This window comes from Coffea eugenioides, chromosome 8, assembly GCF_003713205.1.
Source record: "Coffea eugenioides isolate CCC68of chromosome 8, Ceug_1.0, whole genome shotgun sequence".
Classification (NCBI taxonomy): domain Eukaryota; kingdom Viridiplantae; phylum Streptophyta; class Magnoliopsida; order Gentianales; family Rubiaceae; genus Coffea; species Coffea eugenioides.
In genome coordinates this window covers 15,544,988-15,564,032 of record NC_040042.1, presented here as the reverse complement: position 1 = coordinate 15,564,032, position 19,045 = coordinate 15,544,988, and the positions used below count along the sequence as shown (strand labels likewise).

Below are 19,045 nucleotides of genomic sequence, written 5' to 3'. Positions count from 1 at the left end.
TTTATTACTAAATTTGAGTATAATTTAAACTTAAAAACATATATTATATAGGAAAAATGTATGTTTTACATAGACTTTCATTTAATTTAATTCACTGTTACTATATTCTACCCCGACCTTGATTCAACCTTGGTTCAAAATGATCTCTATTCACAGCAACAAAGTACGACACTACTGAAATTTGAAGCGTCCAAATTGAGAGAATGAACAACGAAATAGAATTTATCAAAAAATATGAGGGCTTTAATGTGCCACGTGCTCTGCCCCTCTGAAAGAATCCAAGCCGATCCAAGTCAAAACCAACATTTGGTAACTAGACTGGGGTAACACAATATACATTGCCGTTGGTGACACCATGCCAAAGCCACCGCAACTTCCACCAAAATGAGGCCTGCTAAAGCCTTAACAACAATCCCAATAGCATCATTCTTCACCGGAACTACAAAACCAAGCCAAAGTTTCAAGCGGGTTCCTCCATTTCATCGTCATAGTATCCGATTTTCAGTGCCCCTTTTCACGAGATCAAAATCTTTTACCACCCCTCGGTATGCTCACAGTTCAGCTCCCGAAGTTGCAGCAGAATTCAGTTCTGGGATGCTTCCTGACTCACAAGGAAAGATTGAAAAGCTAGAAGCAAGTGTAGAAAAGGTGATGGTTTTGATTAATTTGTTTGTGGTTAATGCTAGTTCAGTTATTAATTAATATAATTTTGGTTGCAGGTTATATATGGTTGTCGTTTCTTTGCTATCCTTGCAGTATGGGGATCTTTGGTGGGATCTTTTCTTTGTTTTATCAAGGTATACAGTATTCTGCAGCTTGACTTTTCTTTCTTTAAGTTATGATATGGATTACTTTTAATTTTTTGCCTCTTATTAATGAATTTTCATTCTCAGTTCACAAACCAGCTTTTTCCATGGTACTAAATATCATTTGTTCATGATAGTCAATTAGATGTGCTACTTTCAGTGGACAGGAATTATTATACGTAGTAGAAAACTTTTGATAGTTCAAGGGGAAATAAAATATATGTAGAGTCAATAAATCGGTAAATTGAAGTTAAAGGACTTATTGGGAACATTTGAGGCGATATCTTGTTCATTGCGCAAGTAATAAATGAGCAATACTTGGTAATGTCCGGTTGATAAAGTATTGGGATGAAAATAGTTCTGATAACTTAATAAAAAATTGAGTGTGCCCAAGAATTAATTTCCACGGAAGTTATAGCATATGCTTGAATTTTAATTGTTAGGATGTGTAATATTATACGTCCTAGATGCAGGAATAGACATCTTGATGCAGTGATTTAGTTGGCGATAAGAGCAGGAAAGTTGAACTATCTAACTCTTGCTAAACCTTTATGTTAAAGTGCTTCATAATTTCTGTACTTCAGAAAGCAAGTTTGGTTGTAATTTCTATAAAAGAAGTACAAATTTGTCTAGGTGAATATCTTTGTATGAAACATTTTATTGAGACTGGAAAAATGCATTTATGCATGTAATCTTTCTTTAGCTTTACATTCCATCCCTCTAGTAAACCTGCTCTGTGGGAATTCCTATTCTTCTTCTTCTTACTATTACCTTTTCTCTTTTAACGGAAAACAAGCATTTTTATGCTACCTACCTCTTCATTTGAGATTTTATATTCTCTAGCTCTTCCTTTTGTCAACCAACCAGTTCCAGTTCCAACTGCTAAGAATTGTTGATATTCATCAAAGGTGAGAATATATAAGTGAGGAGCCACAAGTTAATGAAGTTCTTCAAAGATGAATATTTCTTGATTGTTTGTGTTGAAGGAGCTGAAAGGCCCAGTGGTTTCAATTAGAGAACTGATGGAGTTTTCTATTGGCTATGGCAAACAATAATAGCCTTAGTTGCAAATGATTGATCATCTAATATCAACTTTCTCTAAAGATCTTCAGGATTCTAGAACATGATGATAGTCAAGGCATTGCATCTGCTTGACCTATTGCTGGTAGAAAATTTTTCTTTTTTATCTCTGTCACAGTCTGCTACAGATAGTGTACTAATTTTATGTAGCCTTTTTCATTCATTACAATTTTATGGTTTGTCAGATTGGGTACTTGAAAGATGGATCTTTTGTCTATTTCTTTCAACTCCGATGGATGGGAAACTTAAGGATTAACTAATTAGCATTAAGCAGGGATAGAAAGCTTTGGTAATTTTCTTTTCTTTGGTAACCATATCTCTACATGCCACAAAGGAAGAGTGATTAATACCTTTCTAATATCTGTGGATTGAAAAATACAATTTGATGCTGTACTAGGCCCTTGTATTACACTGCCAGGCAGTTACTACCGCACTTGTTAGGGACAGAGGATTTGAAGCACATAGTTGTTAGGTGTGGTTAGCTACACAATTTACCAAGTCTTTAAGAAGCTCTTGGCCGTTAAGACTAGCTCTTTTCATCATAGCTTGTGTATGCATGTACATTCATGTGTTCATATATTGTAATAGGTTGAGGGCTTTGCAATGAAGGGAACATACATTCTCGAGTTTATAATGCTGGTTGTGCTATCTTTCATGTGAAGCAGCTCTACACTGGCTGGATAATCCTAATGAAATCTACATGGAATCTCTAGAGATCTAGTTCCCTTCATGTCTTGCTTCCTTCAAATCTCATATCTCTACATTCTCCTGTCTTTTGATTCCTCAAAAGATCTTAGAAGTATGTTCTCAAATGAATCTTACCAGCCAATTGCTTCACTAACCAATGTCAATCTTTATGACCCTTGGACAACACTATATATTAAATGAGGTTTGTTAATCATTAAGAAATGTTCAGTTCATAGTATTTTCTGTATTTCTTTGAGTCACAACCCATGCAGCTTTTATGTGAGAAAATTCTTTGAACTTGTCGCTTATGAATATGGGATGGTTTCTCAATTATATAATACCAAGGCATTCATCTAGCAATATTTGTCTCCTGATCTGAAGGTAGGAAATTAAAATTGCTTCTTTCACTTTAGTCTGATGAAAATCAATTTGGTTGTCCTTAGCAAGTGGTGCTATTATGCGCACAAGACAGGTAGACCCTTAGTTCAATGAAATAAATTTGAGTGTCCTCAGCAAATATAGGACATTACACCATTGATTTGCATTTTTTGCTGATAGAAATATGTGGAATCCTTTGCAAGATTGTCAAGCTGTCTGCTTACTTGCAGGGTTGCAGTTATGTTGTGGCCTCATTCGAAGAATACTTTGTCAACCGAGGGAAGGTGATGTTTTCGCTGGTTGAAGCCCTTGGTATGTCAGAAAATTAACTTTCAGATTCAATCACAGCAGTAGCAGTTGTTCCTTTTTCATCTGTTTCATTCTAGTAAATCCTAGATATGTTACTTCTCCGTTTAGTGGCTCTTTGTGAAAGTTAAAGTTGTCTGTGTGGGTACATTTTTGAAACCTGTTTTCCCAAATTCGTTTCCAAGCTTTTGAGCAATTTTTAGTAATTGTGGTGGTAGTTGTTACTATTCTATGTGCTTTTAAAACCTGTTAGATGTGTCTGTACATTCTCTTTTCCCCTTTTGGAATAAGTATCTATTCAGAAAATATCCTCTGAACTTTCCCATGTTTTTTACATTAAGGCTGTAAACTATTCATTTATTTAATGTTTGCTCTGCTAAATTTGCTGATGACAATTTTCTGATCTCACTCCTTTTTGATTTGCTTTTTCAGATGTATATCTACTAGGGACGGTGATGTTGGTTTTTGGAATGGGTCTCTATGAACTCTTCATCAGCAACCTTGACAAAGCAAAATCATTTGCAGATGAAAGAGTTCCACACAGATCAAATTTTTTTGGCTTATTTACTCTGAAGGTCTGTCTAAACTTTCTCCTTCTGCAGCTTGATGATCACCTTGCTTGGCTATCATCTTTTTATTGAAGTACCATAAAGTATTCATCTTATTGCTGATTCCATACTAGTTGACTGGATAAGCCGCTTAAAAATTTAAAATTATTTCAGCTTACATTTGTGAGCCAAAATCATAATTGTTCGCAACATTGGATGAATTTGTTTAAATTTTCTTACATTCTTTAACTTTTGTGCGTAATTTTTCATTTTCTTATTTCTCTTCATCTAAAGCACATGCAGTCCTATCTGCATTTCTTCAAAAAAAAAAAAGATCCATTGCCATCTTTTTCCTTTTCTTCCTTATGTAAGTCAAATGGTTATATCCTTTGGTATTGCCAACAGATCAAGACAAAGATTTCTTATTTATTTCTAGTAAAGGTCCTATAGGCAAAAGCATGTTTTTGTGCGCTATGCAGGATGTTCCTACGATCAGTGAGGTTATTAGAAAAGGGAAGTGCAAAATTTGAGCCTTACACCTTGATTAGTTTGGACAATAACTGCTTTGATAGCTTTGTGGTTAGAGCATCATGTCAAAGTGCATGAAATCAGAAGCAATTGTAGATCCTGCTGTTAGTGCTGGGGCCTTGAATGACTGGCACAGGGTTTAAATTTCTTCGATGAACTTTTGATGCTCATTGATCATGCTTTGTATGAAACGTAAAGGAAAAAAAAATTAAAATTGATACCTTTGCCTAGCTGAAGTTTAGGCATCCTATTTTGTTTATTGAACACATTTTTTAAGTACGTATGTTAATTCATTCATCTTTGATCATATTCAGGAACGTCCACAATGGTTGGAAATTAAATCTGTCAATCAGCTGAAAACCAAACTTGGCCATGTGATTGTCATGCTACTTCTTATTGGTTTGTTTGACAAGACTAAGAAGGCTGCTATATTATCGCCTCTTGATTTGCTTTGCTTCTCAGCCTCTGTACTTTTGTCATCTGGCTGCCTGTATCTGCTATCAAAACTCAATCACTCAGAAGAGTAAGCATTTTGCATATTGCCAGTTGTCCCCTAGAACATGCTGTTAGTAAGACCTTTTTGAAGCTTGTATACTTAAGAAGCTGTTGTTCTTATTTCGATCTGCAATCCATAGTAACTGCTGGTCATGCTGATGCTCCAGAGCCTATAATTTCCTGTAAATATATATCTCATGCCACATATACTTTCCACTCGTCTTATGTCTCAGCTAATGCTCCTAAATCTGTTTCCAGATCTATTTTATCGTAATCATTTGTTTCATGTGGTTAAAGTAATGAGTGATGCTATACTATTATGTTGCCAAACATGCATTAGATAATTTTTAAAAAAATGGTGGCCTAACTTTACCAAGAGATTTGTCAGTTACCTTGAAAAAGGTACTGGTTCACAATCATGCTCAAAGATATGTGCTTCAATATTGGAGATGTAGAACCTTAAGCTGAACCCGAGTTCTGTTCTTTCGGTTTGGATCTGTAGAAACGAAGCAGGTTTATTTGCTTGATAATCCCATTATTGTTTGTTCTACTACTGACCTGATCTGAAACTTAAGTTCATCAATAAGGGGTTGACGTTATTAGCTTTATTCGTGAAGTTCAGTATCCGTATGTTAGCCAGGACCATAGCTTACCCACATTTTGTGATTACTCCTGTGCCCTATAAGCCACTTAGTCACGGCCCTGATACCCTCTATGCGTGAGTGTTGGATAATTATTCAATCATCATGGCCCTGATGCGTGAGTGTTGGATAGATATTCGATCTTCATTCCTTTGCCTCAAGTCTTCTCTTGCATGTAAGATAGCATCAGAAGGAAGTCTTTTCTTTGTTGCATGACTTTTTTGTGGCTATCACTGAACTTGTTTCCTTGCAAAGTTTTGATCCAGATTCCTCTATCTTTTGTAAGTACTCCTACGAACTTAGATCTCCTACCTGTACGATTGTTTTAACTGTTCTTTTCCATGAACCAGCAAATTTCAGGGATGTTGAGGTGCATTTTCTATGCCTTGGGAAAGGAAAAACTTGATTCTTGTGGTTTATCGAATCTGTTTTCGTAGTCTTATTAACTCCAAAGTCTTGATGGTAGTAGTGAAAAGTTTACTCTAGCACTAGTGTCTCTGACATAGCTATTATCTATGCTGTATCAAACCGGCTTGTGTAAAGGATAGCAAAACAAGATGTATATCAGGATATTGTTCATTATTAAGACTGAACTTGAGTTTGCATTTCACAAAATTCCTCAAAACAGTAACCTCAACAATTTAGGTCACAGTTGTAACTGAGTTTTGACTGAACTGTGACAAAAGGGAGCAGGGTAGGGACAGTTCAACCGTTCCTGAACAGTGTAACATTTTTTGAACGTTTTGTAACTCTATGTAAGCTTCTTGTATATCCTAACAACAGAGGTGCGATATTTTGTTATTATTCATGTGAGTCCCATATGTAATAATTGTATTTCTGTTTTTAAGTTTTACAAGTAATTCACGTAGTATTACACCTTATTCAAAAAATGTTATATCATTCAAAATGGTTGTTACTGACAACAGTTAATGCCCTTGGTTCTAGACGGAATTATTGTGTTACATCTCCACATATATACTTTGATTGTTGAGATGCAATGCAACACCAGTATACCATCGTACAATCAACTAAAAATATGCGAAAAAAAAAAGAGTCAAACTAGTACATTCGGCTATAAAGGTGGTAGCTGTGATCTTGACCATGAATCGTGTCGAAAAATTACTTTATGTTGCAAGATATGTAATTTATCTAGACAATTGTCTCAAATTATAGCATGTGGTGATCTGATCAGTCCCTACTCGCTGTTAACATATCGAAGATTTCATCTGGCGATTGGGATCCCTAATCTCTTGCAAGGCGTCCAAAATCTGCTAGTAACACGGGTTGCTTTTATCTCATAACATCTGAGTCCTATTATTTTTTTAAAATTTTTTCCAGCTTCTGTCACCTTTAAACCATGGTAAATCATATTAGCTGCCAGACAAATGTTTCATGTCAACTCAGCAAGTATTATAATTGAAGGCATTGAAACCCATGAATAAAAACCAGAAAGAAATCTGATTCCCTTTTTCCGCCCTCTATTCCAGCCAGTGGGTTCGCCTTTTCGAAACTCCTGATTTTCCGTTTCTGGGTGCTGGAATTCCCTCATCTGAAGTTTTGATTGAACCATATGCCGGTCCAAAGATTCTCAGAACTCCATTCACAGCTCAAAATTCAGGAACCTGGGTGTAACAAGTGTTGATTTCATAAAAAACTTGCCACTTGCCGTATTTAACTGATATTCTGGATGTTTTATGCTTTGCAATTTGGACATTTACAAGAAATGGAATCAGAAATCAACTTTTGCTTTTCGAAGTGTAACCTATGGGTCTGTCTGGACTACTTCAAAAGGTGTGAAATAATGTAAATCAGTGGGGGCCAAAAAAAGGACGATTCCATAGATACAACCTCACGATCACTGGTAGCAAACTGAAGAAATTTTTGTAATCGGCCCCAAATCTGTAATTCCATTTTTTTTATTATTCTAGTACCATTATTAAATGTATCATTTACTGCAATTTGTTATTTTATCTAAGAAATGAATTGTTGCCTGTCGTCATCATTCATCAAGATTGAAAAAGGTTACTTTTTGATTTATCCTAGAGAATGTCGTTAGTAATTGTGCTGGACTTTTCTTCCCTTTTGTTGCATGAACAATTAAAAGACTTTGGTGAATTTAAAAATATCTTTGTACTGTATAAGAACGAGTTTAGGACTAAAGATATTCTTTCAATTTCAAGAGCAAAAGTGGGGTAGTTTGGGGATGGTTAGATTGTTTGTTTGTAGGTGCAGCACGGAGTACAATTTGTGGTGCTTGGTGTTGTGGTAAATTTTCAAAAATGAGGTGGTTTGTATTCACGTGGAGTGAGTATTTCAAACATATTAATTAGGGTTAATCACATTTTATCCCCTTAAAAAATACCCCATTTTTCAGTTTACCCCATAACCTCTAATTTTGCTCACTTAACCCCCTTTAGGACAAAATTGCCTTTGCATTATTTTGACTTTTCATTTACCTTGTTTTCCTTTCTTTTATTTCTTTTTCTCTTTCTTCTTTATTTAATTCTTCATTTTTCCCACAAAAATTTTCACCTTAATGATTGAAATTAAAAAAGAGGAATTGCAAAGATCTATCTTCTCTTTAAATGATTAAAAAAATATTCAAATCACTTTCCTAAAATACAATTTTTTTAGCCTTTCAATTCTTTTAATTTTGGGTTTTCCTCTTTCCTTTCTAGTTTCTCATTTTATTCACATTTTAAAAGAATAAAATGAGAATAAAATGTGAATAAAATGGAATTTTCATCTAATGATATTTTCTTGAGAATAAAATGAGAAACTAGAAAAGAAAGAGGAGAACCCAAAATTAAAATAATTGCAAGGCTAAAAAAATTGTATTTTAGGAAAGTGATTTGAATATTTTTTTTAATCATTTCAAGAGAAGATAGATCTCTACAATTTCTCTTTTTCAATTTCAATCATTAAGGTGAAGATTTTTGGGGAAAGAGGAAGAATTAAATAAAGAAGAAAGAGAAAAAGAAATAAAAGAAAGGAAAACAAGGTAAATGAAAAGTCAAAATAATGCAAGGGCAATTTTGTCCTAAAGGGGGTTAAGTGAGCAAAATTAAAGGTTAGGGGGTAAACTGAGAAATGGGGTATTCGTTAAGGGGATAAAATGTGATTAACCGTATTAATTATTTTGGTTGTCCTTTTAGCTGTGGGTACAAGTGGCACTAGCCTTTGTGTGGCTCTAATTACCTTAATGTCCTCCGACTGTAATTAATATGGGGGAACATGTTTTAGTAAGCAATTAGTGAAAGGAAATACTCCCTCCTTCCCACTTTGATAGTCCTAGTTTTTTTTTCACACAATTTAAGAAAAAGTAATTAATTTTGTTGGAACAATCAATTTAGGTAGTTATTTTCCTAAAATACCCTCACATTAATTAAAGTACAACTTTATGGGAACTTGAATTGATGGTAAAAAAAGAATCAACTTTTATTAAATGGGGTAGGTTTATAGTGACAATAACTTACATTGAATAAGGGTATTTTAGAAAAATTAAAATATAACTACATTTTTCAATTCGAAAGTGGACTACAATTTGGGACAGATGAAAAAAGAAAACAGAACTCTCAAAGTAGGACGGAGGGAATAATAAAGAGCGGGTATTTTGAGAGGTGGATTTCCAGAAATGGGATGGTTTCGATTCACCAATGGTGATGTGAGTATTTCGGGAAGGTGCAATTATTTTGGTTGTCCTTTTATTGTGGGTACAAGTGGCACTAACTTGTGTGTGGCTCTAATTACCTTAATGTCCTCCGACGGTAATTAATATGAGAGGAACAAGCTTTAGAAGGCAATTAGTGAAACTGTGAAAGGAATTAATAAAGAAGGGGTGTTTTGGGAAGTGGATTTCCAGAAATGGGGTGGTTTCTATTCATTAATAGTGGCATGGGTATTTCAGGAATGTGGAATTATTTTGGTTGTCCCTTTAGCTGTGAATACAAGTAGTACTAGCCTTTTGTGGCTGTAATTACCTTAATGCCCTCCAACTGTAATTAATATGAGGGCAACGTGATTTAGTAGGTAATTAGTGAAAGGAATTAATAAAGGATGGGTATTTTGGGAACTCTTGTTTGTTGTACCGGACTTTTTAGCAATTGGATAATTCATAACAGCCTTTGTCTTGCTGCAATTACTTAAAGTTAGTGAGATGCAAATTAAACGTTGAAGGACGTGGAATTTTTTTTTTTTTTTGTGATAATTAGAGGACGTGGATTTTGAGCAAATTACTGAAAGGAATTAATGAGAGTTTGATGTCTGAGCATCGGTTTTATGCATGGACTTTCTTTCGCATTCTTCCGTTATGCCCTTTCGGCTTCTAGTGAATGCGTAATTCTCTTGCTGTTTAATCTGGACTTCATCATGGTTCTTGGTCGTCGAAGTCATTCATGGTGATTCAGCTTCCGGTGGGTTTTGGTTTTCCTTAGTGATTTTCACATTTTGTGATTTATTTTGTTAAATTCCAATATTTGTTAAGAATTGAGTAGTTGCATTATCAAATTGTATATTGATTTCACATAAATTGGATTTTCATGCGTACTTGGAATGATATGGATATGTTTGAATGGGTTTGGAGGAAGTGTGACGAAAAGCTTTGCTGGGAATATCTGGAATAAGGCAAGCAAAATTTTAACGTTTGTACTGAATGTTTTAGATTATTTTTATATGCATGTAATTGGTTCTGTAGTTCATTCTAGTTTTACTGTGTTCTTAGTGGTATTGAATTGATATGGTCGTTGAGCTTGTTTATTTATGCATTTGTTCATCTATGTTATTGTCTGACTTCTGGGAATACTTGATTAATTTTTGCAGTAGTTTGTCCTTTGTACTGCTGATTTGCTATAGTAATAATGTTGATTCATTTGAGTGATCACGCGATAATTCATTTAGGTTGTTTATTTGGAAATACTTGGGTTGGGTGTAAATGATGTGATGATTGAAGTAAATTATGGATTTGTACTTAAAAAACACATGTATCAATTTTTTGAGTAGTTATCAGTGAAAGTAGTAAAGCATAATAAATAGGATTAATCTTATATACTATGTCAATGTATAAACTATTACCATTAGATATATATCATATGTGCAAAATTTGAATATGAAATTCAAAATTTACTCATGTCATCCATCTAATCATGATTGTGTATACATTGACAGTATATATAAAATTTACTTAAAGAATTAAGTACCTCTAACATGAATTGTTAATCTTCTACATACATAAATAAAAAAAAATTTGAGCAATCTTTCACATACATTACAATGTATGAATTTTAACAATTCAGCCTATGGTCATGGTTTAAAATATGCATTGTTCTCCTTGCATTGGTCTTTGAGCAATCAGTCAAAACAACGCATGCATAGAATAGTTCTATGCACTATGCACAGATGGAGAAACAAAGATCAATTAACCATGACAATAAGTTAGGCCACATGTTCTTAAGTTCAGATGGTCAAACGGTGAGAACTTGCAATCCGCCCATGTCGTGATTCATAGTTATTGCCTTCCTACTGTTTCTTCCTTTTCTTTTGTGATCATATCGCACTAAGATAGCCATGAATCTCGTTTCGATTGAAAGCCTCAAACTTGCAAACATTGAAAAAACTTCATTGAACAATTCCATAATACTTTTCAACCGATTTTGTTCGTGAAAACTTAAATTTGACTTTCAATAACAGCACATAATTGTAATCTTATCACCATTCATGACAATTAAATAAATTTGTCACATGAAATAATCAAAATTGACTCTAATACCAATGTGAGAAATCATAGAGATATGCACAGCAAAAAATTTAAAATTTTTTTATTCCTTTAGTAGATCAACTTTTGATTAAATTTATGTGACATGAAGTTAGTTTAAGAAGATGGAAATTTCGCCAATTTGGTCCCTAAACATTTTCACTTAAACCAATTTCGTCCTTGATGAATTATTTTAACCAATTTAGTCATTGAACTAGTTTTTTACTTCCAATGTAGGACTTTTCACTATATTTTACTCAATCCGCGTGGACCAACAGGGGCATAAACGTCACATTGGTCTAATCTTCTACAATTAACTAACGAAATAGATTAGAGATCATTACAAAAAAGGGGGCAAGCAACTAGGTTTGGAAGGCATTAGGGCTCTTCACAATTTCTCAATTCTATCTGTAAAGGAGCACCGGTAAGATGCATCAATGGAGAAACTATTTCAATGGGGCATCAAGTTCGAGCAGCTGCAACACTCAAATCATGAGGGTGAATAAAGTGGAAAATTATTAGGAGTGAAGAGAGGGAAGGTAGATCACTACAACGGGGATGAGACCATGTTTTGTGATTGTAATGAACCATGTCGAATAGCTACTTCATCGACATTGTCATATCCAGGAAGAAGATTCCACGGTTGCAAGAATTATGGGGTATTTTTCTATTTTTTAATATATTTGAGGGGAATTAATTTTTTTTGTTTTGGTAGTATAATTGGATATGGATATTTAGTAGTAATTTCTGATTTAGTTTAATTTCTAACAGTAGGCAATCTAATTGGGGTATTGATATTGATTATAGTCACCGAAGGTTTGCAAGTACTTTTTGTGGTATGATCCACCAATGCCGGAGATGACAAAAAATATGATGGCAAAGTTCTTGAAGGAACTAAGGAAAGCCGAACAAGAGAACCCGTTCATGAAGATTGAACTTGCAAGGTTGGAAGAAGAGAAGAAGATGATGAAGGCTGAAATTTGATAGCTAAGAGATAAGAGCAAGTTGCTAGTTTTTATTGTTGTTTGTTGTGGTTGCTTGTTAATTGCTGTGCTTGTTAGCAACGACGAAAAGGACATACTAAAAAAGACTTGGGGCTCCAAATGTTAGTTTAAATGAATTAGAGAAACCTATGTAGTTACATTTAGCCTTTTGTTCACGAAATTGCAAGGTGGCAGTGATTGGCCTTAATTTTGTCTGATTACGGTTTGGTTGTAAGGCTTTGTAAGCATTTGATGAAGTATTTGTCTAAGTAATATATGCAATCGATGGGCAAATTGAGAAATATGGACATAAGCAAAGCCTGTGGCAGCTTAGTGTCTTAAAAAATATTTGGTAAGATTTCGCTTTAAAATTTGACACACTCTAAACACAACCATTCCAGATGACACCTGATAAATATGCAACTAACAAAAGATAGTAGGAAGTTTTTATATAACCAGCGAGTTCCAGTCGTCCAAAAGAGATCAATGCCAAGCTCACAAGCTTGGTTCATGTTTAGGCAATGAGATACAAGCCAAGGTAACATAGGTAGACTTTTACAAAACAATGACCCAGTTCATTGCCTATTCTTTCCCCCACAAGATCAGTATACTATAATTACAATTGTAAGATCTATATTAAGGAGGCTTCATTCCCTAAACATATGCAACAAAAAATTAAGTAGTCAGGGGTGTTCATATGCAGCACATCATCCCTCCAGTATTGTTATGTCAGCTTCAGCTTGAACTTCATCTAATTACCTATGTGCCTGCATAAACCACATACATATGTTACGGAATAGAGTAGACAATGAGTTCATGTTTGCTTAACAATTATATAAGCAAACAGACCGTTTGTTTTCTCCCGGTCTCTTTCCCTTTTGAAGGAGGAAATGGACCATAAACTGACATAGCAGCCCCTTTCTTTCTCCAGGATCGAGCTTGAAAGGTGTCATACATTTGCCTATTATGTCCAGTTTTCTTGGAAACTGAACACTTCATGACCTCTTTAGGCAAATCAGCAGAATTTTCTTGGGGATCCGAAAGCTGGATGTCTATCACTTCAGCATCTTCCGTACAAGCTTCTATATTTCCACCTAGGACTAGGAAAGCTTACAATTAATTGAGCAAAATAATAGCAGAAATTAAATTAATTGTAGTAAAAAAGGTTTAGGAAAACACATAATTTCACAAATCATTATTTGATGAAGGTACGGTAGCAGCTTCTTGTTGGTCTCTCCCACTTCCCTCATCATTGAAGGCCTGATATGCATCTATTAAACACAAAATAGCAATTTATGTTAGTTTTACATTAATCATAAAAAAAAATAATTCAGCAAGTAATCTTAACTACCAGCTGTGGTAGTAGATCCATGGTTTTCATTCACATTACTCTCATTTGTCTTACTTAGTTGTGGATAAGTACTCTTGTTATGGCCTTTCTCCTTGCAAAAGCTGCATTTATTAGAGTTAAATGATGGTGGCCTACCAGAGCATCAACCGGGGAACTCATTTGCTAGAATGATCCATGAGCATTTTCTAACAGTGTGGCCTTCTTCATTATAGTTCGAACACTTCATTTTCACAAGTCCTTTTCTAGGCAGTTTTGTTACACTTGCCGAATTGGGCCTTGGTTCATCAGGCTCTCTTCTCCGTGCTTTTCGTGGCCTACTGGGGAGCTTTAACTTCTTTGGAGTAGCATTGGATCTTTTTTTGACTGGACCAAGCATTTGGACTATCATTGGAGCTATGGCTGGTTCATATGCTTTCAAGTAACTGTCACTTGAGTAGTACTGATGAACCATCATCTTGGGAGTTACTCCAATCAAGGAAATACAACACCTAGCATGGTAGCAAGGCCAGCCTGTCAGGTCCCATCTTTTGCACGTGCATGTTTGGTTCTTGAGATCAGCCACATGCTTTCCATCATATGCATGTGTCACTTCAAACTGGTCCTCCTTGGATCATTATGCAATGTTTGAAGCAGCTTCTATTTTGGCCTTTTCAAAAATTTTCTAAATTTTGGGACATATCTTGTTATTCCTCTTCTTCATCCACTCTCTCTTGGTTCTAAGCCTTTCCATTATATAAATTATAATTGTCTCAAGCATTCCTAGAATTGGTTTTCCCCGACATCCATAATGATTAAATTAAAACTCACATAAATTGTTGAGTAGAACATTGCACTTCGGTGTGGTCCGAAAGTGGGATCTTAACCAATGATAGGGTGATGTGTTTTCAATTAGCCATTTCCATACTTTTTCATCATATTCCTACAAGCTCTCCATCTGGTTTGCCTTCTTCTTCAAACTCTCACAAGACTCGGGTGCTTAGCCTTCTTTTTCTTTTTGCTGTCTTCATCCAAGGAGGGCTGGCAACTTTTCAACTCATCTGAGACAAGTGAATCAGATTCCTCATGGATTGGAATCTAGTCTCCTTCATCCATGTGCAAGTCCTTGAAAGAATGATCTTTGGCTCCATCTTTTTTCTTCTTAGCTATGGGCAATGGCATTTTCTGTTTGTTACACTCCTTGCCCCTACTTTTTCCTCCACTATTAGGTTGTATCTTTCCAATTCGACCACCTAACTCTTGCTCAAGTGCAACAACGCAACTCTGGAATGTCACATCTTCATCATCATGGCTAAAATTGTAATTGCTGTCATGGAAGCTTTTAGTTGTGGATGAATCCAAATGGACAGCATCATCATCATCATTTTCTCCATGTTCAGCAGGCTTTGTTTTTCCATTTTTTGACTTCACATGCTCCATCATTTGCTCCACATAAACTGGTATTTCTTCGAAATCAACTAGATCAATATCATCAAGGTAATATCCACATATAAATTATCGTCTTCTAGCTGAATCTCCTCAACAGTTGCTACACCTGAACCAGTGTTGCTATTAACATCTCTTAGATGGAATTCATGGACATCATACACATCAGCTTCTCCATATATTTTACCAATGCAAGCCACGTCTATTGCATCATCCTCACCATCTATTTACTGAAGCTTTAGCACATTTTTTTTTCACAGAGGATTCTATACATCATCTTTGAATCCTTCGGACAATCCACAATAGTGCAAAAATCGTGCAGAATTGATTTACTAACTCTCAATGGAATAAATCCTTCAAATATTTCCACGCTAACCCTATGTATGCCTATTGTAGGTCTTTGACATACACACCACTATAATGCACTCTCAAAGTAAAATAGTCCACATCTTGACCTATTTTTTTATTTCAAAAAAATTACATAAATCTTTTATTATTTAGAATTCCTAGAACCTTGGCCTCAATTATGTCTGACTTTTCATCAACATGAAAGCTATGGCACAGTATAGTTTAAAGGCACAGGGACCACATCATAGTTCACAAGCAAACAAATTTGCTTTAAACAAGACCAAATTTCACCATCACAGTCACAAGCGTACAAATTCAATTTAAAAATTACCAACATTTCAACATCACAAATCGCAAGAAAACAAAGTAAAATTTCAAAAGTACCATAACCAAAGTAAATGCTTTATCTTTTCTATGTGGAATCTTACTTTAGTAAAAAATTCCAACATCCTCTTACCTGTTCATGCCCTACCGTTGCTACACAATACTGCCAAATTGAACCCCTCTTCTCTCAAGTCCTTCCATTATATATTATATCACCATTCCAACACACTAGTGGCACTAAAATTAACCACCTAATGCATACGGGTGATGAGAGTTAGATTTGAAGTTACGGCTTACTTGATCTTGTTGATGACTTCACCTGATCGTTGCCATCCTTGTCACCATCCCCATTGTCCGTTGCCCGAGCTCGTGGCGTTCCCTGTTTGATTCTGGCCTCTATTGTCCGTTCATCGAAGCCCTAGCTTTTCTCCCAATTTTCCCCAATTGTGTTCTATTTTCCAAGGCTAATTGCATGGGTGGGGTATTCATTGGTTTACTATAGAAGATTAGACCAATGTGACAATTATACCCCTATTGAGCACCATGCGAATTGAGTAAAATGCAGTGAAAAATCTGACATTGGAAGTAAAAAAATAGTTCGAGGACTAAATTGGTTAAAATAATTCATCAAGGACGAAATTGATTTAAATGAAAATGTTTAGGGACCAAATTGGTGAAATTCCCTAAGAAGATTATCTCAATCTATGAAAATCTTCTTAAACTGGTAGAGATTTGACGCAGAAAGGTAGACTAATTATGGTAGCTGCATAGATATCCGGCCTCCTCTAACGGTGATCCGGACGAACTTCCTTAGGTTGAACCTCCTAGGTCAAATTAGTTTAAACTAGATTAGTGCTAACTATTGCCAAGACATATCTTACAAATTGGTTGAGAAAAATCCTAGTTTTTCACCATGAAAAAACTTGCCCCAATAAGATAAATAAGAGATGTGATTTTTCCTTATTTTTTGGACAAATTTTGGGTATTTCTCTCTTAAGATTTTTTTTGAAAAATCCCACAAGTTAATTTGTGTATCAATTAGTTTTGCTAGCAAAAGTTAGTTAGTATTTATAGATAAATAAGTTGTCCATATCCTTATAGAGACCTGAAATAGTTTTCAATAAGATTCAATTTCCTTATTCTAATAAAACACTTGTATGTATAAGGTTTAAACTTATTTGAACCATAAAACTCTGAAATTTAATTTGTCTCACAAATTAAATTATAAGTTAGAAAAATTTATCTATCAAGTCCCTATTTGAAATTCATTTAATCTAACTAAAGAAGTTCTTAATGTGTATGGCCCATTAGGTTCTCATATACGTTGACAATAAGCATGAGTTATAATTCTTAATAAATAAGAATTAGATAAACTAAAACTCCTTTTAAATTATCATTGATTCCACTAATCAATAAACTCATCCTTATAGATCAAGATTGGCATCTTTTTTTTTTGTTATGGCCATCCCTGTACGCAGGGTAGGGCCGCCACCCTTAAATTTTATTAAAAACCAGAATAAGAGCTACAAAGGGAACAAAAACTAATTCTCAAACACATGACGAATATAAGGAAATTGTCTAGCACCTAAACATATAGTTCCTGTGATTAGCATCGGCAACGTAGTAGCATCATAAACTGACAAAGCTGGAGTTTGTAATGCAAGCTTTGCAAGACCATCTGCTGTAGAGTTGACCTCCATATAGCAGTGCATTAAAGTGAACTTTACCTTAGTTAACAAGTTACTAATCAGCATAACTTCCCCATATATTCACCAAGGATACCTTTGCAAACCCTTAATGGAGTTGAGCAGAGTTAGAGAGTCAATCAACAACATTGTGTAGATCCAAGGACAAGCATAGTTGCAATCCTTCCAACGAAGCCTTAGCTTTGGCTTTTGTATTCATCTGATAACCGTAGAACGATGAAAATGCTCTAAGAACTTGACCATATGAATCTCTAATAACACCTCCATCCCTTGAGTAACTTGGATTCCCAATTGAGAACCATCAATATTCAGCTTTACATAAGGGGGTGGGGTTAAAATCCAAATCAGAGTGAGACATTTTTTAGTCCTAGGCATTTTAATGACAGGCAAAAAACCCATGTGCCAAAGATTCCTATCACCATTATTCTTTGCAACAAAAAGTTGAGCCAAAGCTACAGAGTGTAGCAGCTGAAGCATCTAAGTGAAAATCTTGTCAGCCGTCATGATAGAACCCTCAAAAATAGCTATATTTTGTGCTTTCCATAGCTCCCAGCAAGTAAATAGAGCCACTATATGAGTAAACTTAGCCATTATTGACTCTCTAGATGAATGCATCCACCAATTTTGCAATTTAATCATAACATCGTCTATTGCCAGTATATATAAACCCAGCATATGCTCGATTTTCTTCCATACCCGATCCGCCACTTGACATCCTATGAAACTGTGGACTATACTATCTTTGCTTTCACAAAACAAGCACCTAAAAGGAAGATTGAACCCGAATTGCCGCAATACCTCAGGAAAGGGAAACATGAAATTAAGCAATCTCTGCATAAAAATAGACACTTTTAATGGAATCCACTGACTCCAAATTAATTTTCTAGACATCATTGCATTTGTGGCCTGCCGAAGCGCATCCATGGAAGAGGTTATTTGAAAGCAACCACTTATTGTGGGCCGCCACACCATCAAGTCTTTACCCACAGAAAGCTGAATCCGGGTTCGCAAAATCTGCATCCTTTCTTTGTATGCAAGAGCCGCCTCTACTGGTTCCAAATTCCAGATCCCATTATCCAACAACTTCCACACCATCAAGATTGGTATCTAGCAATATATCATGACCACCCAAGTCATGAGAAAAGTCAAGTGGATGACTTCAACTTTTAATGAACATTTACCATGTAATTAATATCCTTTTACCACACTTATCTCACATTAATTTTGAAATATGTCATGCCTATTCTATTATGTGATTAATGCTCATTCCTTATACCAAAATATAACTCCAATAAAGAAGTATTTAGAAATATTTTCTAAAAAATCATGTATTTAGTGCTAAGAATTCTGACTTATACTTCTACAGGTGGCTATGATACAAACCAAGCTATGCCATCGGACAAGATTCGAGTTCCTATACGACCGGTTACGCGAGCTTGAGCTAAGAAGATGCGAGAGGAACTCCAAGGGCTTGTCCAAGAGGTGCCAAGCCAAGAAATTGTCCCTAAAGTTATTGAGGGACTTGAGCATGAAGGGTTGAAGATCTTCCATGTTGTTCAAGCAAAGGAGGATCATGACTGACCTAAACCAAGTGCGAGTAGGCGCCCTCGGATCCATAATGGGGCTTAGTTGCTTAGTTAGTTAGTTTGGAGTCATGATTAGTCATTTCAATTCAAGAAATAACTCGGCCAGC

The 19,045-nt window shown here is 35.3% G+C and overlaps 1 protein-coding gene across 1 annotated transcript; it reads left to right on the top strand.

Moving 5' to 3' along the window:
* The first annotated feature begins 318 nt into the window (after positions 1 to 318).
* On the top strand, positions 319 to 6,055 carry LOC113779774. Its single transcript, XM_027325487.1, has 6 exons — positions 319 to 648; positions 720 to 797; positions 3,182 to 3,263; positions 3,690 to 3,832; positions 4,648 to 4,856; positions 5,820 to 6,055. Exons 1-6 carry the CDS (start codon positions 385 to 387, stop codon positions 5,836 to 5,838), a joined length of 795 nt encoding a protein of 264 aa, XP_027181288.1. The 5' UTR covers positions 319 to 384; the 3' UTR covers positions 5,839 to 6,055.
* Positions 6,056 to 19,045: the final 12,990 nt, after the last annotated feature.

Excerpts from the sequence above, each read along its gene's own strand:
- LOC113779774 (XM_027325487.1), top strand. The coding sequence starts at position 385 with ATGAGGCCTGCTAAAGCCTTAACAACAATCCCAATAGCATCATTCTTC. Across the intron at positions 649-719 it reads TAGAAGCAAGTGTAGAAAAG|GTTATATATGGTTGTCGTTT; the intron begins GTGATGGTTTTG and ends TTTTGGTTGCAG. Across the intron at positions 798-3,181 it reads CTTTTCTTTGTTTTATCAAG|GGTTGCAGTTATGTTGTGGC; the intron begins GTATACAGTATT and ends GCTTACTTGCAG.